The 27,002-nt window shown below is 37.7% G+C and overlaps 2 protein-coding genes, 1 long non-coding RNA gene and 1 pseudogene across 4 annotated transcripts; 2 read left to right on the top strand and 2 right to left on the bottom strand.

Moving 5' to 3' along the window:
- Positions 1-489: 489 nt before the first annotated feature.
- Positions 490-6,711, top strand: LOC147551994 (LRR receptor kinase BAK1). The gene is made up of 11 exons (XM_086672110.1): positions 490-1,301; positions 1,585-1,717; positions 1,839-1,910; positions 2,375-2,518; positions 3,272-3,343; positions 3,416-3,487; positions 3,577-3,689; positions 3,890-4,024; positions 4,112-4,453; positions 4,975-5,369; positions 5,975-6,711. Exons 1-11 carry the CDS (start codon positions 1,208-1,210, stop codon positions 6,287-6,289), a joined length of 1,887 nt encoding a protein of 628 aa, XP_086528236.1. The 5' UTR covers positions 490-1,207; the 3' UTR covers positions 6,290-6,711.
- A 648-nt stretch (positions 6,712-7,359) lies between these two features.
- Positions 7,360-8,569, bottom strand: LOC147551993 (uncharacterized). The gene is made up of 2 exons (XR_015238743.1): positions 8,195-8,569; positions 7,360-7,769 (listed from the first exon to the last, which is right to left on the bottom strand). It is a non-coding gene; the product is annotated as an uncharacterized LOC147551993 (long non-coding RNA).
- A 97-nt stretch (positions 8,570-8,666) lies between these two features.
- On the bottom strand, positions 8,667-14,120 carry LOC147551992 (uncharacterized). The gene has a single exon (XM_086668601.1). It carries the CDS (start codon positions 14,118-14,120, stop codon positions 8,667-8,669), a length of 5,454 nt encoding a protein of 1,817 aa, XP_086524727.1.
- Positions 14,121-23,888: 9,768 nt separating this feature from the next.
- LOC147551991 (protein MIZU-KUSSEI 1 pseudogene) lies at positions 23,889-25,145 on the top strand (annotated as a pseudogene). The gene has a single exon (XR_015238934.1). The product of XR_015238934.1 is annotated as a protein MIZU-KUSSEI 1 pseudogene (transcript).
- The last annotated feature ends 1,857 nt before the right edge of the window (positions 25,146-27,002 follow it).

Genomic DNA, 27,002 nt, shown 5'->3' with positions numbered 1-27,002 from the left:
CAGAGAGAGGGGGAAAAAGAACAACAGAGAGAGAACGGGAGAGATAGAGAACGACAGAGAGAGAGAGAGAAACCCTAGATTAGAGAGAGAGATAGAGAGAAAGAGAACGACAGAGAGATTGGGGGGAGAGAGAACGACAGAGAGAGGGGGAATAGAGGGGAAAAGAGAGAACGACAGAGAGAGGGGAAGGGAGAGAGAGTTTGTTATAGATAGAGAGAGAATTTGTGAGATTCAGTGGGAGAGAGGGGAAGAAAGGATGGATAATGAAGAATGAAGATTAGGGGGTTAATAATAATTATGTCAATTTTTGATCTAAAAAGAAATATGTCTCTAAGTCTTTAATCCCCAGAGATTTTTCTTTATTCTTCAAAGCCCGCCCAAAAGAATTGATGGATTATTTTTTGCGCATATAAAAAATCTATAAGGAATTTGACAAAATTACCCTTAACTAAATAGGGATAGTTGAAGGGCTTTTAATTCCGTTGGCATATTATACAGCAGTGGCTTTTGAATTTTAATCATATCCGGCGTGGCAACGGGTGGACGTAGAAAAGTTTCTTTGACTAAACGAACGGGGTCGTCTGGGGTTAGGTCCTTTTCCAATTTCCACCAGAGAGAGAGAGAGAGAGAGAGAGAAGAGATTAAAGAGGAGAGAGAAGGAAGGGGGTTTGTTTGACTAGGGTTGGGGCAACGGGCAAACAATACTTCGGGCAGGTCTAAACACTAGCACGCCAGCCAGCCTCTCCCTTGCTACCTATCATCATACATACTACTTTTTTTTTTTTTGATGAAATATCATACATACTACTTGAGATCAACTCACAAAGACACCAACAAAAGATACTCAAAACCCCCAAATTTTCTCCATCATCAGAGTAAAAGGCTAAAAAGATAGAGAGAGAAAATAAAGTGGAGTTTTAGAGAGAGAAAGTAAAGTTATTAGCATAGTTGTTGAGGGGGTTGAAGAGAATCTACTGTGAATATATCAACTGTTTTTGTGTAATAAGCCCGTATTCTTCTTTGATCATCAGAGATCAGCTTTCGATTCTAAATTCAATCAAACATTTTCTCCACAAAACTAAACGGCTCAAAAGTTAGGGTTTAGGACTTTCTTAAAGCTCTTCTTTTAGTGAAACTCTTGTGGATCTGAGAGATTGATTCATGTCTTTGTAGACTTTTTTTTTTTGTTTGTTTGACCGAAGAAATCATGAAGGTCATGGATCGAGATATCACATCTTCTGTTATACTTTGGTTGATCTTGTTTTTTCATCCAATTAGAACAATCTATGCTAATATGGAAGGTTAGTAACTCAATTTCTCTCCATTTTTTGAACATTCTCAGTTCTTCTATCCTTGTTTGTGCATTTTTGTTGGAGTTGGATAAAAATAAAATGTATCCGCAACTTCTTTATGATTGTTAGAATAGTCCCACATTGAGAATTATAATGTCTAGGTCATCTTTTGGGTTGACTTCTTGAAATGAGATTTAGGTCTTCCTAAATGTAATTTTCAGAGCATTGAGGTAATATGGTTGATTTTTCTGAACCGAACCACCTGATGCTTGTCGTGTTCTTTCGTTTACAGGTGATGCTTTGCACAATCTTAGGACAAATTTAAATGATCCTAACAATGTTCTCCAAAGTTGGGATCCTACCCTTGTCAATCCATGCACATGGTTTCATGTAACCTGCAACAACGATAATAGTGTTATCAGAGTGTAAGTGACTACGCCTTCATGTTTAGCTTTTCGATATTTATGTTGTGCTTCAAGTTGCCATGGCGTTGCTATGGGGACATTAGTTTATATGTTGGTAATTATCTCTTGTCTGTTGTTTCAGTGATCTCGGAAATGCAGCATTATCTGGTCAATTGGTTCCTCAACTTGGGCAGCTTAAAAACTTACAGTACCTGTAAGTTCGACTTTCACGAGTCAAAAAAGATTTCTCGTCTTGTTCTTATCTGTGGGGAATCACTTTTCAACGGTTTTTGCTTTCTAATTTCTTCAATATTCTCGCGGTTGTACACTTGTACTGTTGTTCAAGTACTAACTATTCATGCACTCTTCTACGTCAATTTTAGTAGCCCAAAACATATTTTGAGATTCTGTGTTTGTTACCTTGTTGCTAATTTTTTTCCCCTATGTGAAAAGAAGTTCAAATAATAATTTCAATATGGCCCCCAAAATGTGTACAACGAAGTCTTTTTGTTCTGACCAGTAAATGAGATGATATGTTTATTCTATAGTTTATGAACTTTCAATTGTTATTAGTTTATAACTATCTCACTTCTAATGTAAAAGTTGCATAGCTTTTTTTGAAGGTAATTTTTGCCTTGTAGACTCATAACTAACTGAACTTGTTTCCTATTATGACAGGGAGCTCTACAGCAATAATATAAGTGGACCAATTCCTAGTGACCTTGGGAACTTGACAAGCTTAGTGAGCTTGGATCTTTACTTAAACAATTTTAACGGCGGAATTCCAGACACACTGGGAAAACTGGCAAAGCTGCGCTTCCTGTACGATTACATTTTCTTCTAACTCAGTTCCTAGGCTTAAGTTCTTCTTTTGGTTGTGCAAGTGCCTTCTTTTATCAATTGTATCCAGTTGAGTATAGTAGTGTTTTCCCCTAGGTAAGTTGATAAGGAACATTTGGTGTTTATTCATGTGATTACTAATATTAAAATGAATGTTCTTGGGCGGGACTCATTATTTATATTTACTAGAGTAGCCATATTAGTTATTTGCATGTAGACTGTCTTGATAAATAATGTAAAGTAACAAAGACGAAAACTCCTAAATGAATCCAGAACAACTGAGGTTGGAAGGCCATGAAAGGTTCTTTAGACAAGCAAATAGATTAAGTATCCAGATAATGGACCCTTTATCTTTGGTTACATTGTGGTGTCAGTCACACATTCTACAAAATCATTTGTGCTATGCTTTTTATATGATCTTATATAGCTTCCGAGGCCATCAAGTTGTTATCTGGGGAAATATTCTTATTCTGAAAGTACAATTATGCAAGTTCCAAGTTTGTTAAGCTTGCCTCAAATTATTGCGGTTGTTATTTGTGTTTCCTTCTGTTCCTTTTTCTATTTTCTTTTTTCCTTTTCTTTATATCATACGTAATTATGAAGTAGCTTAAACAAAATTTTGGGAGGAACTGAATCTTACATATGTTCATCTAGTAACATCTCTTATGTATAATGCATTATGTGGGGGTATGAGATGGGACTTAACTATGTTTTGGGATGTATTTGGAAGGATAGTCGGCTTAACAACAACAGCTTGTCCGGTAACATTCCTATGTCCCTGACAAATGTTACGACACTTCAAGTTCTGTAAGTATCAATTTGATTTCCTTCTTACCTATATTCTTTTCACGAGCTTAAATATGTAACTTTTACATGCAGGGATCTGTCTAACAATCGTCTATCAGGACCAGTTCCTGACAATGGTTCGTTCTCACTTTTCACTCCCATCAGGTATGCCCCTGAAATTTATGCCATGATCACTGTTTTGGTTTCTGAAAGCCATTGATAACATTATACAACTGTTGTCTCCTGTTTTGCAGTTTTGCTAATAACTTAAATCTTTGTGGCCCTGTTACTACAAAACCATGCCCAGGATCTCCTCCATTTTCACCTCCTCCTCCATTTGTCCCACCACCACCAATTTCTCCTCCAGGTACATTTATGCTTATTTTCCGATTATGTACTTTTAGTTGGACTTCGTACTCTTGTTCTAGCTTTTATTTTGATCCCCTCCCAGATTCCTTTAGTCTGATTTTGTAATCCATATGCATTTTATCACAAATAAGAAATTGAGTGTCCTACAAGGTTCTTTCCTGTTCGTACTTTATACCATATATTATAATCTGATGGCAGGAAGTAGTGCCTCGAGCACTGGAGCAATTGCTGGAGGAGTGGCTGCAGGTGCCGCATTGTTGTTTGCTGCTCCGGCAATTGGGTTCGCGTGGTGGCGTAGGAGGAAACCGCAGGAACATTTCTTCGATGTACCTGGTTAGTGTTTTAATCTACAGTCCTGTAATTGAAATTTTACTGTATATTCACTATTCATCGTCACACTCATCTTGTTTCTCTTTGCAGCGGAAGAGGATCCTGAAGTTCACCTTGGCCAGCTCAAAAGGTTTTCTTTGCGAGAGCTACAAGTTGCAACTGATAGCTTTAGCAATAAAAATATTCTGGGAAGAGGTGGGTTTGGTAAGGTTTATAAAGGAAGGCTGGCAGATGGTACACTAGTTGCAGTAAAAAGGCTTAAAGAAGAGCGCACACCTGGAGGAGAACTGCAATTTCAAACAGAGGTGGAGATGATCAGCATGGCTGTTCACCGTAATCTTCTGCGTTTACGTGGTTTTTGCATGACCCCAACAGAACGGTTACTCGTGTACCCTTACATGGCTAATGGCAGTGTGGCATCATGCTTAAGAGGTGCTGCTCTAACCTTTCATATTTTCTCGATTGACTTCTCAACAAATGTTTTTGAAAACCAGATAGAACAAAAGGTAGGACCACAAGCTGGTGTAGCTCAAATGTTGATAATTTTTGTCTGGCTCATGTCAAAGTAAAACTGGTTTGCCATTAAGAACCATTGGTTTGATTTGTTTTGAACCAATGACGCACCTGTTAAACTGATTGAGTGTTTTCTTATAAACTATTTTAAAAGATTTAGTCAGCCTTTTTCTCTTGACATTTTCATATTAACCCTTATATCTTCTATCTTCGATGAATACCAAGTCTTTACACTATTAAATTAAAAGAAAAGGGGAAGCATGCACCCCCTCACTCCAACAAAATTTGAGAAAATGCGTGGATGTTTCTCCAAACCCTTCTTATGCTACTGTCTTGGTGGCCTACTTTTTATGCATGAATGATATTAATTTTCATATCTAACTGTATTTCTTCATGTTTGTGGTTTCCCCCTGATTATGAACTCCGTTGCATCCTTGTAGAAAGACAACCGTCGGATCCTCCACTTAATTGGCCAACCCGTCAAAGGATCGCACTAGGATCTGCTAGAGGGCTTTCCTATTTGCACGATCATTGTGACCCAAAGATTATACACCGTGATGTGAAAGCTGCAAACATTTTGTTGGATGAGGAGTTCGAGGCTGTTGTTGGGGATTTTGGTTTGGCAAAACTTATGGATTACAAGGATACCCACGTGACAACTGCTGTGCGTGGAACAATTGGGCATATTGCTCCTGAATACCTTTCCACAGGAAAGTCGTCAGAAAAAACTGATGTATTTGGGTACGGAATCATGCTTTTAGAGCTTATCACAGGGCAGAGAGCATTTGACCTTGCCCGGCTTGCAAATGACGATGATGTTATGTTGCTTGATTGGGTATGAGTTCACTTACTACATTCTACTGCTTTCTAATTCCCCATCGCTGAAAATGTGGTAGCTTTTATGATTAACATTTGTGGCTTTCTAGATTCAGGGACTTGGTAGTTTTTTGTGTCTCTATATATATGTCTATATATGCTTTTGGCTGCCTTTTAAGACATTCAGATAAAATCAGTGACTAGGTTTTGCTTGTGGCTGTATATAGATATAATTTTTTCCAAACTAATATATAGATCAGACCATTTAGTGATGTATCTACTTTCTTCCTCGATTGTGTTTTTGTAATTTTTATTAGTCTATTTAAGGGGGTGTAGTTTCAGACGCTCGTCTCTACTAGTTTCTCAAAGTTCATTTTTAATCTTGTGAATGAGGTGTCTTCTGAATCATCTTCCAAATGTTCTTGTAGTGGGGGATGTGTTCCTGGAACTTTTGGGGACATAAACCCCGAGTTCCTGAAAAGAGGTCATGACTTGGAACAAATTCAACTAAATTTGTCGAGTCTGTTCGGTATTCATAAATCAGTATAAACGAGTTTAAAAGTCAAACCATAACGAGATTCACAGGAAAGGAAATCTGCTAATCCTTGTCATTTGTTGTGTCAGGTAAAAGGGCTTCTGAAAGAGAAGAAATTGGAAATGCTTGTAGATCCAGATCTTCAGAATGATTACATAGATGCAGAAGTTGAACAGCTAATCCAGGTAGCTCTGCTATGCACGCAAGGTTCACCAATGGATAGGCCCAAGATGTCAGAGGTGGTGAGAATGCTGGAAGGTGATGGGTTGGCAGAGAGATGGGAGGAGTGGCAGAAGGTCGAAGTGGTTCGTCAAGAGGTCGAACTTGCTCCTCATCGGAACTCCGAATGGATTGTTGACTCCACTGATAACCTTCACGCAGTTGAATTATCCGGCCCAAGATAAGTTAAAATTTGCCCCTGATGTAGCAGTAAACAAGGAAATTATTTACATCTTTTTGATTTTTTTTTTGTTGTTGTGGTAAGCTCTTCCAGAGTGCATTTATCCCCATTTGTGCATATAAATCAAATTGAATCATTTGTAATAGTCGGTGATAGCTTTGTCCGTGTCTTATCTGCCGGTGGTGTAATCCCCCAATGTTTAGAAAAGATGGGTTGGTTCTTTCTCTTGTCAAGAGAGAAAACTCTCGGACAAAGCAAACCGAAGCTGATGCGCAGGAAGGAGCAGCACCAGTTTGTAAGTGAAGAAACTGAGTTGTAATTTCAAATAGAAAACTATCTGATTGTACAAGAGAGAGATTTGTAAGTTTTACTAACACCTCTGTCTGCCCTCTTTTTACAGTGAAATAACCTAACCATTTCGAAAAAGTAATGTGTTGTTGCAATCTCTTGTGCTATATATATGACATTTTTACATGCAGGTGATGGATGGATACGACCAACCCCATCGAGGGTGACATGAACTACACGAGGATACTGAAAATATTCATGATTATCGGACTAGGACGCCAATGGTCTTATTAGACTTGTTAGTGCCCGCTTCCGTGAGAACAGTCCCAGGCCAATGGTCCTCGCGAACTCCTGAACCTTGTTTATTCGGAAGAGCACTACTTAGTCTATCACAATTCCTATCTCAAACCCTAAAACTTGATTTTTGCAGACATATTGCATGAACACCAATGAATCTGCTCAGGTTTACTATGACAGATTCAGTGAACGGATATTTTTTTTACCTTTACTATTTTAAGTAAATTACTTTCTCTTATCATCTTTATTCACGAGATCTATGATATCCAACTTACAAATGAGATATAAACATCGACAAAGGCAATGAAAGACTAGGTTTCTCTTCTCTTATATAAATGTATTGAACTTTTTGTACATATGATACAAGAATTGACAAAACACAATTTTTGACCTTCATGTCAAAGATAGTTGAGATCATAAGAACAATTAATCAGAATTTATGTTCACTAATACTTCATTAATAAGTTGTTGCAATACTAAAACCTTATGTGAGATCATATAACATTATCATGTCAATTTTATTAACTTGGATTACTTAGTAACAAATTTATTACAAGAGGTGAGAGGTGCACAATGAATTAACTACCTATGTGCTATGTCACCTGCACTTATTAGGTCAGAGTATATATGACATATTAAACACTACCACAACATGCACATCTCACATAAGAGTTTCTTTTTGACCTACACATAAGAACTTATAATACTAGCAAAAACAACTAGTTCTTAGGCGGCTGCTGGATCGAGCTCCAGTTGATGGCATTAATTGAACAAAAAAAAAAAAATTAAGCTGCATAATCGGATTTCTCGTCGTTGTTCTGACCACCATGTCCAGGATCAAGTTGTGGCATATTTGGTTGTTTACCACCTGAATGCACCATCGTGGTCGTGACTTCTTCCTGTATTTTAACAATATACTAGTAGTTTAGTGAGAAAAATATTAAATTTGTAGTTATCCGACTCAAAACAATTTGACAATGAGTGGAGAAGACCTAGATACCATACTCTTTGTTGGTAGTTTGTCCTTCTCGCATGCGATACTATCTATAACATATTCTCTTAAGTGTGGCGCTCTAACAAATGTTTTTTTTGGGTGATGTAAACCACGTTTGATTTTTAAGCCTATCATGTGTGGACCGAGTTCTGTTACCAAGTTACATTTGTAGTCATCCACTTCAAAACCAATTTGCAATGAACGGACAAGACTTAAATACTATATTCTTGATTGGTAAATAGCTTTTCTGGCACGCGAGAATGTTCTCACAAGAAAGAGTGAGAAATGTAGTGGTAAAGAGAGAGAGAGAGAGAAAGTAGTACTACTTACAGAGGTAATATGGATATGGGTACTGTTGTTTCCATCGTTTCTATAGTAATCATCTTCTTCATGAGTAATAGTAGTGATTATTGTGAACTTCTCTCTATCTTGATCAGAATCTGATGGTAAAGTGATAAATTTTGTAGTAGGTGAAAAAGAGTAAAACCCCAAATACTTGAAGATAACATCCTTCACAAAATTAATTGCGTTGTAGTTATAATAATAATTAGCTTTTCCTCCTTCCATCTCTCTCTCTCTCTCTCTCTCTCTCTCTATAGATATCTTTCTCTCACTAGATTCTATATGATCTATTTTTCTCTTCTTGGTGTTTGTTTGTCCCAATAAAACTAGCTAGCTCCTTATATTGGTTAATTAACACGTTTTATATTAAATTTCCTCACGTTTGGTATACATTATAAAATAACGGCATCTCTGACAAAACAATATCGAAAAGAAGATCTTTTTTGAGACAAAGTAATATCTATTGATAAGAAGTTAGGATATTACAATGAGATATAGTGCAAGTTTGAAGACAATTAAAGAAACAAGTGTTTGTCTTCCTAGAACTAGTTGCTATGTTATGAGCTAAGAAATTGAACTGCCTATTTACAGACACAAAATCTACTTGATCAAGAGAAGTAGCTATGTTCTTCACTTGTTTCAAGACCTTCTTTGCAGTCCAATGAACGGTATTCCGTCGACCATTCAAAAAGTTGGAAACATTTGTTGAGTCTCCCTCCAAAATAAGACGATTTATGTTGTGTCTTCTTGCCCATACCAAGCCAAAATAACAAGCCTTGCTCTCCCCTTCATCCACCGATCTGCTTAGGAGTTTTGTTGATCCTTTGGCAAGTTGGGTACCTGTACAGTCCGTAACAGAAATAGCAATATAAGTGGTTAGTGATGTTCTGTCCCAGGCTGCATCATAATTAATTTTGTATAGGCCCTGAGGAGGTGGTGACCAGTTAGTGATAGTAGGTGCTTGGTTTGATTTGTATGTTCTCAGGTTCATAGTTTGGATTGTGATGAAACTATCTACTGAGAGGTATAGTGTTTGAAGATCCAGATTTCCACTCCTAAAGACTATATCACATCTATGTTTCCACAGTTGCCAAACAATGGTTGCTATGGTTTCTAAGGGGGTTAGGGAGTTATTGTAGCTGATGTTTAAACCCTTATCATAGTGTACTTTGAACCATTCCTCAAATGTTGTTACCTCAGGCTGGTGATGATGAGAAGGTAAACAATGATTAATCACTTCCTGTGTGACTTTGCAATTTTGGAGAAGGTGCATGATAGATTCATCATTTTCTTTGCAAAGAGGGCATATAGTGAGGATGTTTTCCATGTATCTGTTGAGGAGAAGGTTGACAGGAAGGATACCATTTTTCATTTTCCATAAGAAGAGAAGTATTCTCGGATGTACTCTAAGGGACCATATTTGCTTCCAAATAGGGTCAATCACAGAAGTTTGATATGGACTATTGAAAGTCAGATGCTTATACATAGATGAAACAGAGTATTTGCCATCTTGAGTGATGTTCCATCTAATGGTGTCTTGGTTTGAAGATATAGGAATGGAAAGGATTCTGTCAATTATATGAGCTTGGAACAGTGATTGAAGGAGTGTAAGATTCCAAGTTGAAGAAGAGGTGATTAGTTGAGAGACCCAAGTATAGTTCCTGTTAGAGTCTGTGTGGCCCAAGGGAGGTATTCCTGGAATCCAATAACTGTCCCATATATTGATACTTTGTCCATTTCCAACTTCCCAGAAGATGTGTTGGTCAATCTTATGTTGGTTAATTGCTATATTCCTCCATAACCAAGATGCTGTTGAGGGGACAGGTAGAGCAGCTTGGGTGTCAAACTTGTATTTGTCAGCCAAGAATTTTACCCAAAGGGAGTTTGGATTAGCTCTAATGTCCCAGTTCAGTCTGCTCCTTAATGCTTCATTATCAATTTTTGTATCTCTAAATCCCAGACCCCCTAGCACTTTTGGTTTGCATATAGAACTCCAGTTCTTGAGGTAGAGAGGTTTGTTGTTACTCTTAGTTCCCCACCAGAAATCTCTCTGCAGAGATGAAATAGCTTTTGTAATCTTCTTTGGGAGATTGAACAAAGCCATCTGGTATCTAGGGGCAGCAGATAAGGAGGACTTAATCATCTCTCCTCTTCCTGCCTGAGAAAGAAGGTTCTTTTTCCAAATACTAAGCTTCTTTTGAAGTTTTTCTAGGATTGGGAGAAAGGGTGTGGTTTTTGATCTAGAGATAAAAATATTTGTTCCAAGATAAGGATCTTGCTGGTTGATATGCTTAACTTTTAGAATTCTGGCCACAATTCTACAATGCTTCTTATGTGCATTTGAACTGAAAAACAGGCCACTTTTGTTGAAGTTTATCATTTGGCCTGAGGAGCTTCCAAAAGTTTGAAGAAGATCTAGAAGGTTATGGACAGAAGGGATGTCCATTTTTAGAAACAAAAGACAATCATCAGCAAATAGCAGGTGAGAAACAACAGGAGATGTAGATGAGTGTTTGAACCCTTGTATTAGTCCCAAGGATTGAGCATTGTGTAGCATTCTACTAAAGGCTTCCATGCAGATTATGAAAAGATATGGAGAAAGGGGGTCCCCTTGTCTCAGTCCCCTAGAAGGTTTAAACAGAGGTCCTGGAATACCATTTAGAAGAACAGATGATGTGCTGGTACTGATGCATTGATGGATCAGGTTACAGAACTTGGGTGAAAACCCCAACTTGCTGAGAATGTCAAGAAGAAAGTTCCACTCCACTCTATCAAAAGCCTTACTCATATCAAGTTTCAAACCCAGGTACCTTTGTTTGCCTTTTTGATACCTCATAGACTGAGCAATCTCAGTTGCTAGGATTATGTTATCTGTCCCATGCCTACCAGGGACAAAAGCTGATTGATTTGGACTTATGATGGAGTCCAGCAGGGGTTTAAGCCTGTTTGCTAAGATCTTTGAAATGATTTTATAAGTTGTGTTGCAAAGGCTTATTGGTCTGAAGTCAGATGGTTGGGATGGATTTGCAGTCTTTGGGATGAGGGCTATATGGGTTTGATTGATGTCTTCTGCAATAATTCCAGATATGAAGAAAGTCTGCACCATGCTAATAACATCAAAAGCAATAGTATCCCAATTTTGATGATAGAAGGAGGCAGAGAAACCATCTGGTCCAGGGGATTTATCAGCCTTGAGATTGTGGACTATCTGCTCAATTTCCTCAGAGGAAGGAATGTTAGTTAACATGCTGTTATTCTCCTCAGTGATGCTATGATGAAAGAGATTTTCCAGGTTCATGAGGGGTGTGGTGAGGTTTGAAGATAAGATGGAATTAAAATGTGTTTTGAGAATTGATTCTATATCTTGATTTTTTACTACCCAATTCCCTGTCTCATTCTTAAGCCCTCTGATTCTGTTGTTCCTAGCTCTAGATGAGGCTAAAGCATGGAAAAACTTTGTATTTCTATCTCCCAAGGTGATGATTTTATCTCTGGATTTAAGCTTCCAGAACCTTTCCTGTTCATCCAGTAAAGAGTTCAAACTTTTTAGCAGAGTAGTATATCTACTTTTGTCTCTGCAGGATTGTATTTGGGAAGAAATATCATTGATTTGATTTAGCAGAGTATTATAGTGATGTTTATTCCAATCTTGGAGAATTGGTTGAAGTCCAAGCAGTTTGTTGTGGACTTTTACCTCTGGATGGGATATGTCCTCTTGGGACCAATGGGAGCTTATGAGGGATTCCAATTCAGGATCATTGAACCAAATAGGGTTGTATCTGAAAGGCTTGCTTCTTCTAGTTGGTTCAGTTGTGGTGTGGAGTAGAATGGGGTGATGGTCTGAACCTATCCTGTGCAAATGAGAAACTGTGGTATGAGGGAAGAGGCTGAGCCAATTTTGATTTGCTAGAGCTCTGTCTAGTAATTGCTCCACTAATGTGTCATTTCCCTGATTATTTGTCCAAGTGAAGGATGAACCAATGTACGGAATTTCTAGAAATCCCTTCTCTAGGACAGTGGATGTAAGTTGTCTAATTAGTTGTTGAGCAGAGGGTGTGCTTCCTCCTCTTTTTTCATGAGGATGGAAGATAATGTTGAGGTCCCCTATCATAAGTTGAGGCAAGTTCATTGTCTCTGTCTTGTTGAAGTAATCCCCCATACTATTCCAGAAATCCATCTTGTTTGAACTATTTGGTTCACCATATACAAAAACAAGAGAAATTTTCCTGTTGTCTTGAATTGTGTTTGTAGTAATGTGAATCCAATTTTTACTTTGGTGCAGGATTTGAGTGTTGAAATGGTTCTTAAAGCCAATAGCTAATCCTCCACTAAGGCCATCAGGAGGCTGAATAATGAAGTTATCCAAATTATATGAGGATAGAATCCTAATAACAAAAGAGTCATTCTTCTTTGTTTCTGAGAGGAAAAGAAAGTCAGGATCATGAATTCTGACTAATTTTTGTAGTTGATGTCTAGTGACCTTTCCTCCCAAACCCTGACAATTCCAACTAAGGATGGAGAGGGGGTATGAAGTACTCATAACAGGAATTTGAATATTAAGGATATCAAACAGTATATCATAGGAGTTATAAAAAAGAAAAGTATCTAAGTAATTAGTATTTGAATTCAAAAGTACCTGAGTTGTTGTGGAAGGTGGGGTGCTGCTATTACCATTTGTGGGTTGCTGAATTTGAGTCACAGTATTGCTCTGATCTTGCTCTCTGATATTGCAATTGTTCTGTTGATTCTGGGCTTGAATAGTTACTGTTTGCTGTGGCTGAGCAGTGGTGCAGTTCAAATGTATCATCATCTTTGGCTTTGAGGCTCGATTCTTCCTGGTTTTGATTTGAGGTTGTTGCTTGGCTGGTGTTTGAGCATTTGCTCCAAACAGGCTATCGAAGTTAATATCCGGGAAGGTGGTGGGGATGTATGGGATGTCAGTAGAAGAAAAAGGAGCACAAGTGAAAGGTTTGTCAATCCCAATTGAGGTGAAGGTGCCAGTACTAAACTCTGAAGTCCATGGAGAATTCAAATGATCGAAAGAGGAGTTGTCCTTGTGCTTCTTCCATAATTGTTCCAATCCTACAAGAAAAGAGTCTGTATCCTCATAGATGGTGCCCTTAACTAGACTCTCATCACTTAGCAATTTTCTTTTTTCTCTACTATCCAATTTACTGAAGTCTACCTGATGAATTGGCTCTTTTCCTTTTCCTATATAGTTTTGTTTACTCACATTTGATCTGGTCGATTGATCTGAGGGCTCTCTGATGGTGATACCTAATCTAGATGATGGCTCTTTAAGAAAGGCTTTCGTCCAATTCGGAGAGATCACATTTCTTGTATTCTCCTGGCTTCTCGTAGTGTGAATAATAGGAGAAGTGTTGGTGGTGCCTGCAGACAATTGTGGTTCAGGTTCTGTAATCTCTATTGGGTTAATGGAGGCACCCTTTTCAGAACTAGCTGTAGGGTTGATACTGGTGATGAGCGAAGGATTCGCATATAAGAGAGATTCCAAGGTTGTGGGTAAACGAGAAGTCTTCCTAGCTATAGGTTGCTGGTTTTGTTCATCGATTTCTTGGCAAGGGAAGGGGGAATGGTCTATGATTCTACAATACAGACAGGTCGACTTGGGGAAAGGGAAAAAACGGTACTCAATTCTGATCTTGTCATCATCTAACTGAACAAAAGTACCTGTCGGGCAAGGTTTGGTTACATCCCAAACCAAATCAGCTTTGATTTTATCTCCTGGAAGTGATCCCCATTGCGCCGGGAAGAATCGAAGTACATGTCCAAGAGGGCTAGTAATAACCCTAAGATCTGACTCATACTGAACACATTGAGGAAGAGGAGACAGTTGGACTGAAAATATTTCATGCTTTAGAGGGATTGTTTCAGGGTCTGTGTCTGCTTCCATCACATGCAAGATTAACAGATAATCTAAAATGACATATGGTTTATTGATTAAGACTCTATCTCTATCTTTTGTTACTTTGAAAGTGAAGATGAAGCAGTTTTGTCGGTTTGGGACCACTTCAACTGTGTACGGAAAGGAGACTTCCCATTTTCGTTTAAGCTGATTTTGGATTTTGTAGAGGGGAATGAAATGATGACTACATAACCTTCCTATGAGTTTCCTGTCTAGGCTTGTGATGGGTTTGTTATGTGAAAGTTTCTTTGCCAAAACAACGGTTGTTTCCGTGGATGCAGGGAGGTTTAACTGTTTTTCCATATTATTTGCAAGTTGAGTGATCTCTGTAGAGCTTTGGGTTTGGTTTTGATTTTCCATTAGAGAGCTGGTGTCGTTGCAGGAAGAAGACGAAAGGTTAGGGAAGATGATATAATTTGCGTGTGTTTTAATTAAGTGTGGTTGGGGTGTTAAATCAGGATTGCATGCAATCCATACAAGCAGCAATACGTGTTTGTTATAGGGAATTGGGCTGCAGCGAGAATGGAATAAGGGTATAATGGTTCTGGTTTCGAGAAACCAGGCTTTGGAAAACGCCGGTATTCCACCCTTCTGTTGCGTGGTTTCGAGATCCTTGGGATATGGAACCAGGTTGTGATGTAATCCTATCCCCCAAACGTTTGAACTTTCTGATGTCAGCAAATATGACACTTGTCCTGTTTGATGAAGCGAGAACAATTGCCATTTGTATGTGTGACTCATCATCATCAACCCACTGCCGGTAGGCCGGCACCCCACCTGCGATGAAACAGAGAAAAGAGAAAGTTAGGAAGATGGAAGAGACCTTAAACTTAAACAGATGAAAGGGAGGAGTCAAATTGAGAGTGCAAAAAAAGGAAAGGGTTTTTAGATTAGAATTTCCGGCAAGACAATCCTATAACCAGGATAAGAAAACTCGAAATCGAAAAAAGACTATAGATGATCCTGCTATTGGGCCAGGAATCCCTTATCTCCGATCACTAATCCCAGAACTAGTGATCAAGATCCAGCTACTTGTCCAGAACTAGGTTGATCAATGGTGTTCATAGATAGCCCAAGTATTGATCTTGAGAAAGTAAATGTTGTACGGTTACTTTAATGGTAAGAAATAGTACTGAATCGGCTTCTATATTCAATCCGGTCGGCTTCCTTGAGCAAATATATCTTGGTTCTTCTTTCGTCTAATTTTAGTTACAACTCATTCTCCGTGTAATATGCTTATTTTCTATCTTCATCCGTACTTTGGCTTTCTTGAAAAGAAGATCTTTGATAGTTACATTTTGTAGTCCAATTAAAATCTAATCGAAGAGACCCCTTCCTTTACTTAGATTTTCGTCGAGGAAATGGAAGCTCTAAAGAGTATTATTTTCCTTTGCCACCCCATTTATACATGAGAGACCTATATATAGCAGTAGTCTGGCAACATCTCCAATGCAACACTTAATTTTAGAAATTCATAATGTCATGTATGATTCTTAGAGATAAAAATCATCTCCAATTGCAAAACTCAACTAAAATTTCAAAAATGATGTGTTGTGGGTGGGATAAAGATATCTCAAAACGACACTCTATTTCAAAAACATCCTCTTGAGATATCTTTAATTGTCCAACTCATCGAATATTTAAATTTCAACCAATAAAAATCAAGTCATTATATATTTTCAAAATAACTAATTATTTCTTTACAAAAATAATCATGCCACCCAAGTGAAAAAACACTTAAAATAGAGTTTGCATTGGAGTACAAGAATTCTTTGCGAGGAGTACGAAGAAAAAGAGGCAATTCAAGCGAAATGAACAGTGTATTACAGACACAGTCGCTAAAACTGGTGAGCAGCACCAGAATTCTCGTTCTATAAATAATATGAACAATTATGTTTCTTAAGAAATGTGAAACGTTTATACACTATTTATTTTCAAAACGGACACACCAAATCTAATCAATCAATCTCAATTATTTCAAACTTAATTGAAGAGTCCGAATAGCAAAATATTCTACTAGATCTTCGTCAATGCTGTAGCATAACATGATTTTCAATTAAATAGACTGTACTCTAAAGAATGTGTACTTGGAATAAGATTTAGCCACAACCAAAAAAGAAGCAAAACTTATCACAAATATATATATACGACCGTTTGATTCTTTTTTCTACAACAGACTACTTTGTAGATGATGATTTATATGACTTGACAAGGATTGTAATCTATAAATAGCCTAATCCTTACAAATAATGTAAGGCCCATATATGATATGACATTATTTTCTTGAGATGTTTCTTGTGAAATCGGTTAAAATGACGAACATAAACTGTGCTACCAATACATCAAGTAATAATCTTAGTAAAACTCTCACTTATAGTAGCGAAATAAATTTTTTTATGAAACATTAATAACACGATTACTATTCATATGTATTTTTTTTTTTGTTGAAAGGCTATTCATATGTATTTGATACATCATAAAATTGAGATATTCATATAATAAATAAAAAATCATGAAATGTTGATATTTGCCCTAGAGGCCAATAATAAACACCAAGCCAGCCATGATAGAGAACTTTAGAGACTACTGAACTAAAATTACTTATACTTCATTTAATACCTTTACGGGATAAATACTTGGAATAATAATTCTCAAAAAATCAAAACTTATACTAGATGATTATTAGAGTACAGTGAGAATAGTTCCACATAAGAGAAGAGCAATCCAACAACTAATAATCTAATGTTTAAGTCTTCTATATTCATTGTTGATTGATTTTGAATTGGATGACCACAAATTTTACATGGTATCACAAATCGATCTACACGTGATAGACTTAAAAATCACATGTCTCTCACGTCAGTGGAAAAAGGAAAAAAACACATGTTAGGCTGAAAGAACAACACACGTGGAAGAAAGACGATATAACAACTAAGAATATAATGTCGGTTTTGATTTGGATGACCACACACTTAACATACAGAATAACCTTGTATTGATTGACACGACCTCGTCGGCGCTCTCGTCTAATTTCATTTTCTCTGGGAGCATATAAAGAGAGCATATAACTTTTTTTCTTGTTCTTACATAGTGCACGTATATCTTTTTGTTCATTGTAGTGGGAAATGACACACTCTGAGGTACCTTTCAAATTTGATGCCCAGACCAGAAACTTTGGAAGAGGAGGCACATGATACTGTAAATCACGTTCAAACCGTTGAGGAATATTTTGGGTTCTTATCTCCCACTTATCCTTGATTGTGCTTTCATTCACAAAAGCTAGGTCTTCTTCCACTGTATGCTGGTGAATGTAAGAAAGTGGAAACCTTTTTTTTTTTACTTTAGTCTATTGTGAATATTAGTGGTACCGCCCCACTTACCACCTCTAACTAGATAGGGCCCTTCATCAAAAAAAAAACTAGATAGGGCAGCCCAGTTCTACGAGGGAGCACGCATCTCAGAGGTAAAAGTTCGCAAATTTTTTCTAGTGTATTGACGTGATACCGGAGGTCCCCTGTTTGGATAGACACCATAACAAAATTGGACCAGAGGAAGCGCAAGAACTCAATACTACTTGATATAGGATCATAACTAAACTCTAGCCGATAGTATTATTTCCTCATTTCAATTAAAAACAATTCTCAAATTATATCATTATTGCTCGTGAAGTAATCAATTCCTTTAAAATCCATATGGGCAAAAAAGAGTTTTTAGGCTTCAAGATAGACATGTCGAAGGCCTTGGGCGGTATTGAATGGCCTTTTATCTTGTCTAGATTCAAATAATTAAATTTCTCCACCTACATGTGCAAAGCGCAATCTCGTTAAGTCTTGCATTTCAACCCCATCAACCACTATTTTTATTGTGAGAATAGTCACACATGAGAGAAGGGGTAACTAGCAACCAAGAATAAAATGTATATGTCCTCTCTACTCATTGCCAATCGGTTTTGAGTTCGATGACCACAAACTTAACATGGTATCAGAGTTAGTTCCACACATGATAGTCTTAAAAACCACCATTACTCCACGTCACCCGAAAAAAACACGTGTTAGGCTAACCACGTCACACGATAGAGGGCGTGTGAGAATAGTCCCACAAGGATAAGTGGTAACTAGCAACCAAGAATTAAATGTATAGGTCCTCTCTATTCATTCCCAATTGGTTTTCAGTTCGATGACCACAAATTTAACAAAACACTCTTCTTTTGATCTTTCTTGTTCTTGTTAGTCTTCATCATTATCAAATACTATTGAGAGAAGTATTGAATAATGACGAGATTTGAATAATATAAGAGAATTACGCTTATTGAAAAAAAACTAAACTAAAAACATAAGCTAAATTCTGGTGAAAGTCAGTCGGACGGTAATCATTAATGGTACTACCATTCGCTAAGCGGAAGACTGTAATTGACTAACCCCCAAGAAAGAAAACCTAGGCTCTTAAACCATGAAAGAAAAGAGGATTGTATTGAATTGACTTGATATTGATTGCAACTACATAAGATCTTTATAAAGAGTTTTACAAGAGAGAAGTTTTAACAATTGTACTGTTATGGAATCCCAATAACATTGTAATCTGACTTTTAAAGTCTTTATAAAATAACAAGATTAAATGAGAAAGGTGTGGGAAAAGTTTTAGATCTATCATTTTTAACTACCCTTAACAAAAGACTGAGAGGAAGCATAATTGCAGAATGCAAATCCAGTTTGCAGATCTTGCAAACTCTATCTGCAGATTTCACAAACTCGGTTTTCACTTGCGAAGAAGAAGAAGAAGAAATTTCTGAGTTTCTCTCTCTCTCTCTCTCTCTCTCTCGAGAGAATTTAATGGGTAAACATATTTTGAGAATGAAAACAAATAGAAAATTTCTGAGTTTCTCGAGAGAGAGATCGAGAGAGAGAGAGAGAGAGAGAGAGAGAGAGAGAGAGAGAGAGAGATCGAGAAATCGAGAGATCGAGAGATCGAGAGAGAGAGAGAGAGAGAGAGAGAGAGAGAATTTAATGGGTAAACATATTTTGAGAATGAAAACAAATAGAAAATGTATTGATTGCTAACTAGTGATTTTATTTAACACATAAATTATGAATACTTACTATTATAATCTTGTTACTCTTAGTGGTTTCAAAAATTAATTTGATTTTCAGTTTATTATGTAAAAGAATTGAACTGATGGCGGCCATCCCACCAATGGGCCTCACGGCCAAACCAATAACAGGCCCAATGGCCAAGATACTATATTAATATAGGTTACCAGTCTAGTATTTAGGGTTTCCATGTTTAGAGTCCTAGCAATCAAGGAAAGTATCCTTACTAGTTTTCTTCTTTCTTTATTTGAGTCTATCTAGGAAAGTACAATCTCTATATAAGAGAAGTCTGGTCTGTCTTGTTAATCATTGAATTGAGTTATAAACAAATCCCTTGATTGCATCTTCTTTCTTTACAGTTATTTAGTTTATCTTTAGTTATTTCTTCTCTCTCTTCTTAATTCTAGTAATGGATTCTAATGTTATTCCGCTTCCGCAACAATCTACATCAGCTGGTATCATGAGCCTTCAAAATTCTGAAATTTTTTTTCCAACAAATCATCCAGAAAGGAATAAGGTGTTCAAATCAAGACTTACAATAAACAAGAAAGTCTGCGATTTCGTCATCGATAATGGTAGTGAAGAGAACATGATTTCTCAACGACTTGTTAATGCTCTTCAACTACCTACAACTGAACACCCAAATCCTTACAAAGTTGGTTGGATTTCTAATCAAAAGGAATTATCGGTAACAACCCAATGCACATTCCCGTTCTCCATTGGCTCTTATTATCGTGATTCAATTTGTTGTGACGTCGTCGATATGGATAATTGTCATCTTATTCTCGGAAGACCATGGATTTTTAACGTCGACGCCACATATTATTGTCGGGCAAATATATTCGAGTTTTCTTGGTCTAACCGTACCCTTAAACTATTACCGTTAACGGAGAAAACCGATCTCTCGGTTCACACTTCCACCACGGAACCATCACGGCAAGCCAACAAACCTATCACCGATCACCACCAACAACAACAACCGAAACCCACCACCACCGTAACACCACAACTCCCATCAACTACACCACACCGAGACTACACCATCACCCCGAACCAGCTTCACCACGGACCAACTATCACCGATCAACACCACCAACAACAACCGAAACCCACCACCACCGTAACACCACAACAGCCAAAACAACAACAATCTGTTGGTTCTCTTCTTGACGAATCAAGGAGTTCTGATTCAGAAGAAAAGATGAGGGATCAGCTTCAAGAACTAGAGAAACAACTTTTAGCAGAAGATGATGATGAGGGAGATCAACATGAAGGAGATGCTGCTTCTGTTATTACTAGTAATGAATGGACTGAAACTATTCAAAATTTGTTAACTGCAAGTCCTAATAATAAAAAAAAACCTCTTCTTTCACCATCTCAAACTTCTTCAACTTCTTCCTCTTCTTCATCATCTTCAACATCTCACTTATGTTTATCTTCATCAAAACAAACCCTAATGGACGCAGCTACAACAATTTCAGATGGAAATTTTGAATCTGCTTTGTTTAATCTTGATCGTTTAAAACCGATTTCAAACATCAGAGATGATGATGATGAAGATGAATTTAATTCAAACTCAAGAAAGTGGAAAGAGGGTGATTGCTTTCTCTGGAATCGTTCGACGTCTCAGACAATTATGTTGCCTTCTCTTTTACCTTGGCTTGAAGAATACCAACTTTATTGGGACTGTTGTGTTTTATCATCTCCTCCAAACAATCTCAATTCTATGGTTTTCTTCCTCTTTCAAAGTAATTTGGAATCAAGTCCTAATCTCCTTCTGTTTTGCAGTCCTGGAGAAAAAAGATGGAGAACACAACCGCTTTCGCTAGATGCTGATAAGCTTATTTGGTTCAAAGCAAGTAACAAGTTATATATTGCTAATTCTTACGCTAATGAGATTCATCGGATTGAAAAACTTGAGCCTGAGCTATCTGTAAACACAATCACTATTACTAACAACAATAGTCATCCATGGGAAAAAGATTTCAGACGTTTCCATAATCGAATACGATATGTGCAATGCGGTGATGAAGTCTTCAAGGTTGTGAGAGTAGTTTACCGTCTTTGTTGTTACATGCAAACAGTCTATATAAAAGTTTCCAAACTTAAGTATGCAGCTTCAATGGCTAACTATTCTTGGGAAGAAGTGAAAAGTATGGGTGATCATGTCTTCTATATAGGGGAAGACACTACTACTACTCTCTCGGCAACAAAGTTAGGTCTAACAAAGGGTTGTGTCTACTTCACTCATATACAAGACCAAGAAAGCCTCTACAAATTCGACCCTGAAGATGACTCTATTTCTGTTTATTCATACTCTTCGAATCTAGTGATCCAATCTGATTTACGACCAGACAGGGTTACAATAAGCAATGGGGGAAGAGATGGTATACTTCATAACGACGTTACCGAAAAGAGTATGCTCATAGGAATAGAAAATATAACTAGTAGACTAATGCAACCAAGCGTTTTATCTCCACCTCTAAAAGAGGTCAATGATACGATGAGTTTTGCTACGTTATCTTTTGACAACCGGATTAGTGCATCCACCAAGTTCAGTTATTTTGAAATATTGGCTTGGGAAGTAACCAGATTACCAGTTATTGGTCGATCTTTGGTTAATAAACTCCACGATGAACGAGGGAAGATATTTATAGCTATTTTTGTAAAAGTGACGAACTGGATGCAGAAATTCACGATTGATTTTTCCGTAGAGAATTATGCGGTATTTGTGGTCTTCTTCGTCAAATTAAAAGATGATGGAAGATGTCGCAATTTATTGGACTTTTATGCACTCCTACTGCTTTTGCAAGTATCTTGTCAGTATATGAGTCAGATTATAGTTGGTCTTATGATCAATATTTGTCTTCTTCAACTTTTCGGCAAATCACGAGCAAAGTGGGAACTAAGGATTGCCTTCACTGTCGCCGATTTCTACCCGTTTTGTCTGGCAGAGCCAATTTACGAAGACACCAACTTGGGGACAAGTTGTTCCACAGCGGGGGAGTATGATGGCGGCCATCCCACCAATGGGCCTCACGGCCAAACCAATAACAGGCCCAATGGCCAAGATACTATATTAATATAGGTTACCAGTCTAGTATTTAGGGTTTCCATGTTTAGAGTCCTAGCAATCAAGGAAAGTATCCTTACTAGTTTTCTTCTTTCTTTATTTGAGTCTATCTAGGAAAGTACAATCTCTATATAAGAGAAGTCTGGTCTGTCTTGTTAATCATTGAATTGAGTTATAAACAAATCCCTTGATTGCATCTTCTTTCTTTACAGTTATTTAGTTTATCTTTAGTTATTTCTTCTCTCTCTTCTTAATTCTAGTAATGGATTCTAATGTTATTCCGCTTCCGCAACAATCTACATCATGAACTCAAACACTCATTTACTATTTTGGATACCTCTGTGAACAAAGACCTATTAAAATGGACATTTGAAGTTAATAATTTCTCAACAAAATTGTTAGTTGGGATACTGGACCGTCAACTGGTCAAAATATGCAGGTCATACAAAGGAGTTGGTTGTTCAACTAACTATTTGATAAGGGTGGTTTGGGGAAATAAATCTTTTTTCGGAGAATAAAATATCAAAGGGAGAAAAACTAAAAATGTTCTCCCAAACACACCCTCTCTTTAAGCCTGCGCTATAGGTGTATGCTCAAGCTTGGTAAGTACCGAGGTCTTTTGGAGGAGTCCGTGGTGCTCTCGCCAAGAACAAAACCTCATACCATCCGTGCGAGGGTGCTGGCGAAAGGGAGGACAATATAGGCAACTGCTGGGCTTGGGGCGTCACAAGTGGTATCAGAGCCGAGAACGGCTCTTCGCTGAGGGTGGGGGATTGTGATAGTCCCACATCGTTCATGAGAGTGTCCGGAGCCTGGGCTATAGGTGTATGCTCAAGCTTGGTAAGTACCGAGGCTTGGAGGAGTCCGTGGTGCTCTCGCCAAGAACAAAACCTCCTACCATCCGTGCGAGGGTGGTGGCGAAAGGGAGGACAATGTCGGCAACTGCTTGGCTTGGGGCGTCACATCGGATCTCGTATGGATTGAGATCACGAGAGATCCGGTCTCGTCTGGTTTCCAGACGAAGCCAGTGCTTCGGCGAAGGGGTTCCTCCCCTTCAGCGGAAATAGAGATAAGAGAGAGATAAGAGAGAAAAAGAGGGAAGATAAGAGAGAGAGAAGTGTCGCCGGAGATGGTGAAAGTGCCGCGGGGATTTTGTAGTGGAGGTCGCCTAAATTTTGTAGTAGAGGTAGCCGGAGTTGATGATGTAGTGGGAGAGGAGGAAACAAAAATTTCTAAACTTTCTTTATTTACACACTAATCTTTGTACCCTAGAACATTTCTTTATTTCCCCACAAACCACTGGCCTTTCATAAACCTAGTAGGGGTCAGGGTTTTGAATCTCTTTCTTTTTTTTTTGTTGAAAAAGGGTTTTGAATCTCTTAGTGATTTGGTTGGTATTCTTTTCCAAAATTATCATAAATATATATATATATATATATATGAGAGGTAGTGGTTTTGAATCTGTCAACCTAATTTGTAGGTCATCTGTCTCATAATAGTATGAGCTAAGATTACTGGGCTTCCCGGAAATCCAGCCCAAACACCAAATACTACCAAACCTCTCCTTCTCTCATGGCTTCTCCTTCCTTGCTTCTAAGCCTCTAAGGTACATTTCATGGAGGAGCCGAACAAAACTAGCGGTTCCTCCCAATTAGAATCTGAAGTTGTTTCTTCCCCACCACCACCTCCACCACCACCACCTCGCCAACATGTCTCTTTAATCGAACCTAGTAATAAGAAAAAACATAGAAGAATATTTCGAGTTTTTCGATCCGTTATACGGTCCTTCCCCATAATGACACCAGTTTGTAAACTTCCAATGATTCACAGTACAGTGCCGGATGGTCATCATCGAACAGTCACTGGTTCACGTGTCACAGGTACATTATTTGGGTATCGTAAAGGACGGATTAGTTTGTCGATACAAGAAGCTCCAAAATGTTTACCGACATTGGTTGTAGAATTAGCAATACAAACTTTTGTTTTACAAAAGGAAATGAGCGCCGGAATGGTTAGAATAGCTCTGGAATGTGAGAAAAGAGGTGACAAAGATAAAATGAAGCTCCTTGATGAACCTTTATGGACTATGTATTGTAATGGAAAGAAGAATGGATATGGTGTCAAGAGGGATGCAACTGAAGAGGATCTCCATATTATGGAGCTTCTAAAGGCAGTCTCGATGGGCGCGGGCGTGCTGCCAGGGACTTTAGAGACCGAAGGGACCGAGGGAGAGTTAGCGTTTATGCGGGCCCATTTCGAACGTGTGGTGGGGGCAAAAGACTCGGAGACTTTATATATGTTGAGTCCAGATGGGAATAATGGGCCCGAGCTCAGTATATTTTTCGTGAGGATTTGATGGGACTGTCTGACTCATGATTGCATTAGGATCAGTCAATGAATTTGGCCCTGGCCCGTAGTAGGGAGCCAGTGGAACCCTATCTTAAGGCAGTAACAGGCCTGAATTCTGCGTATTGTGTTTGATGGGCCTACACGATGATTTGCTGCATGCCTGCGCTCAAAGACGGTCCCAAATGGGCCTTTATTAGAAAAATGGGTCGTATATACTTAGATATAATAGATAATGGTGATCGAAGAGAAAGAAGGATTTTGGGTACATTGAAGATGATTTTTTTCGGGCGTATAAACTTTTTATTTCTCGCACGCTAGATTTTTTTCGTTCATATAAGTATTTTGAAATGAAGTTAGAAGTAGACACTAAGACACATATACACTAAAAATTCATTTTATTACTGGAGAGCTTTTGGTGTATTATATGGGAACTGATTCCTCCAAATTTGATTTAAATTTTAATGTGTTAAAGTTATATGGTTAAGTGAATTATTTATTGACTAATTCCTCTTGTGGTCACATGTTGTGTTATTGTTATAAAATGCCCAAGCATCATGGGGCATTTTGCCACATTGAACTAGCTTTCAGTAGATGCAGCTTTAATTCAAGTATAAGCTAGATCCGGAAAGAGTGAAGGAAGGCGAAGCAAAAGCCATTATAGAAGGTGTTAAGTGGACATTCGAGTTCTTCATCAAAAAAAAAAAAAAAGTGGACATTCGAGTTTAATATACACGAGTCATCATAGAAAGTGATAATTAAGCAATCATTCAACACTTACTTGGAAAGCAATCCAACACACTGGATATCGATGGTCTAAATAATGGTTATTAGTTGAGCAGGTCAATAAGTCAAGAAAAGATCATGAACCCTCAACAAAAAAGATCATGAAACTAGCACGGTGACCTGTACAAAGTCACTCGAGTCCGAAGTAAAGAAATCTTCAGAATATAAATAACTTGACGAACAAGCCGTCCACCGAAAGGTAACGTTCTATACTCAATCTACAAAATCGACAACAAGGACTATCTAAATACAAAATATACTCAAACAAGATCAATCTGAAACCTCTCCAATCGGTCTAAACCATAGTTTAGTTTTTCGACACCTTTTGAAGCTAATTTTGCATGTCACCCAGTATTGATGACTACATTTAACTTTTACCAACTGATTTGTTTGGCTTAGGGATGTCAACGGGGCGGGTTTGGGACGGGTTACCTCTTTCCCAAGTCCGCCCCGTTAATAAACGGGTTTTACCATTCCCGCCCCAATAGTTAATCGGGGTGGGTATTTAATTACCATACCCGTTCCGACTAGGAAATTACTTAACCATTACCGACCCGCCCCGCCCCGTTTAACATGAAACAGTGTGGGGCGGGTCAGATTTAAACATAAATTTCATATTTTTATTTCAAATAAGTTAGATTAATCAAAATAATATAAATATTATAAACAAAACTTTTAACATTTTGGTTTTATCAACTATAAACACTACAACTTATTACATAATATAAAATATAAAATAGTTAAATTGATGATATAAGATAAAAAGTTTTAGAAACCTATTGTATATATAATAACATAACATATTTAATCGGGGCGGGGCGGGTTTCACTACCTAATCCCAAACCCGCCCCGAACTCGGTAAGTATCATACCATTACCGTCCAATTTAATAAACGGGGCGGTAAAACCCATTCCATTAGGGGCGGGTTCGGGAAAAAACCCACCGGTTCGGACCAAATTGCCACCCCTACTTTGGCCGCCAAAAGCCCAAGGGCTTGAATGAATTTTTTTCTAGAGATATTTACGTTTCCGAAAACATTTAGGTTGTATATCTTGAAAGTCTGATAGTTAAGGGGCGTGGTTCCTTTTTCTTAAAGGAAACTGGATGTTGGAACACGACCGGAATTATTTATTATTAACTATTTCATTCACAACAACACTTATTTGTCCAAGTTGTTGAAAGTGTTGACATAAACTCCAAAACCCGTTCTAGGTTCGATTCCCAGAGGATAGAGATTACCATAGTTTATTGAACTTAGGTTATTAAAAATGTATAAACAATGTAAAACATTTGTCATCAATACACAATGCAACTTGTTAATAAGTATTTCATTGGTTAAAGAGGCACTATTATATCCTTCTATCCTTTTTCATATAAGATCAGATAGACTAAGGTGTCATTGGCAACGTTGAAAGAAGTGCTTATTTAAGTAGAAAAGTCAAAAAAATTAATTGAGTAAAGTGAAAATTCCCGACTTTAAAATTAAGTAACTTTTCATCAATATATGCACAAATTTTATTTACCAAATTTTTTTCTTCGTTTATTTCCACTCCACCACCACACCTAAATTTCCACGAC

This window comes from Eschscholzia californica, unplaced genomic scaffold (assembly GCF_041429995.1).
Source record: "Eschscholzia californica isolate CP2 unplaced genomic scaffold, dmEscCali1.0.p SCAF_3, whole genome shotgun sequence".
NCBI classification, from domain to species: domain Eukaryota; kingdom Viridiplantae; phylum Streptophyta; class Magnoliopsida; order Ranunculales; family Papaveraceae; genus Eschscholzia; species Eschscholzia californica.
The sequence above is the reverse complement of the archived record's forward strand: the minus strand, read 5'-3'. Positions and strand labels throughout refer to the sequence as shown.

Excerpts from the sequence above, each read along its gene's own strand:
- LOC147551994 (XM_086672110.1), top strand. The coding sequence starts at position 1,208 with ATGAAGGTCATGGATCGAGATATCACATCTTCTGTTATACTTTGGTTG. Across the intron at positions 1,718-1,838 it reads GATAATAGTGTTATCAGAGT|TGATCTCGGAAATGCAGCAT; the intron begins GTAAGTGACTAC and ends CTGTTGTTTCAG. Across the intron at positions 3,344-3,415 it reads GTTACGACACTTCAAGTTCT|GGATCTGTCTAACAATCGTC; the intron begins GTAAGTATCAAT and ends TTTTACATGCAG.
- LOC147551992 (XM_086668601.1), bottom strand. The coding sequence starts at position 14,120 with ATGGAAGCAGACACAGACCCTGAAACAATCCCTCTAAAGCATGAAATA.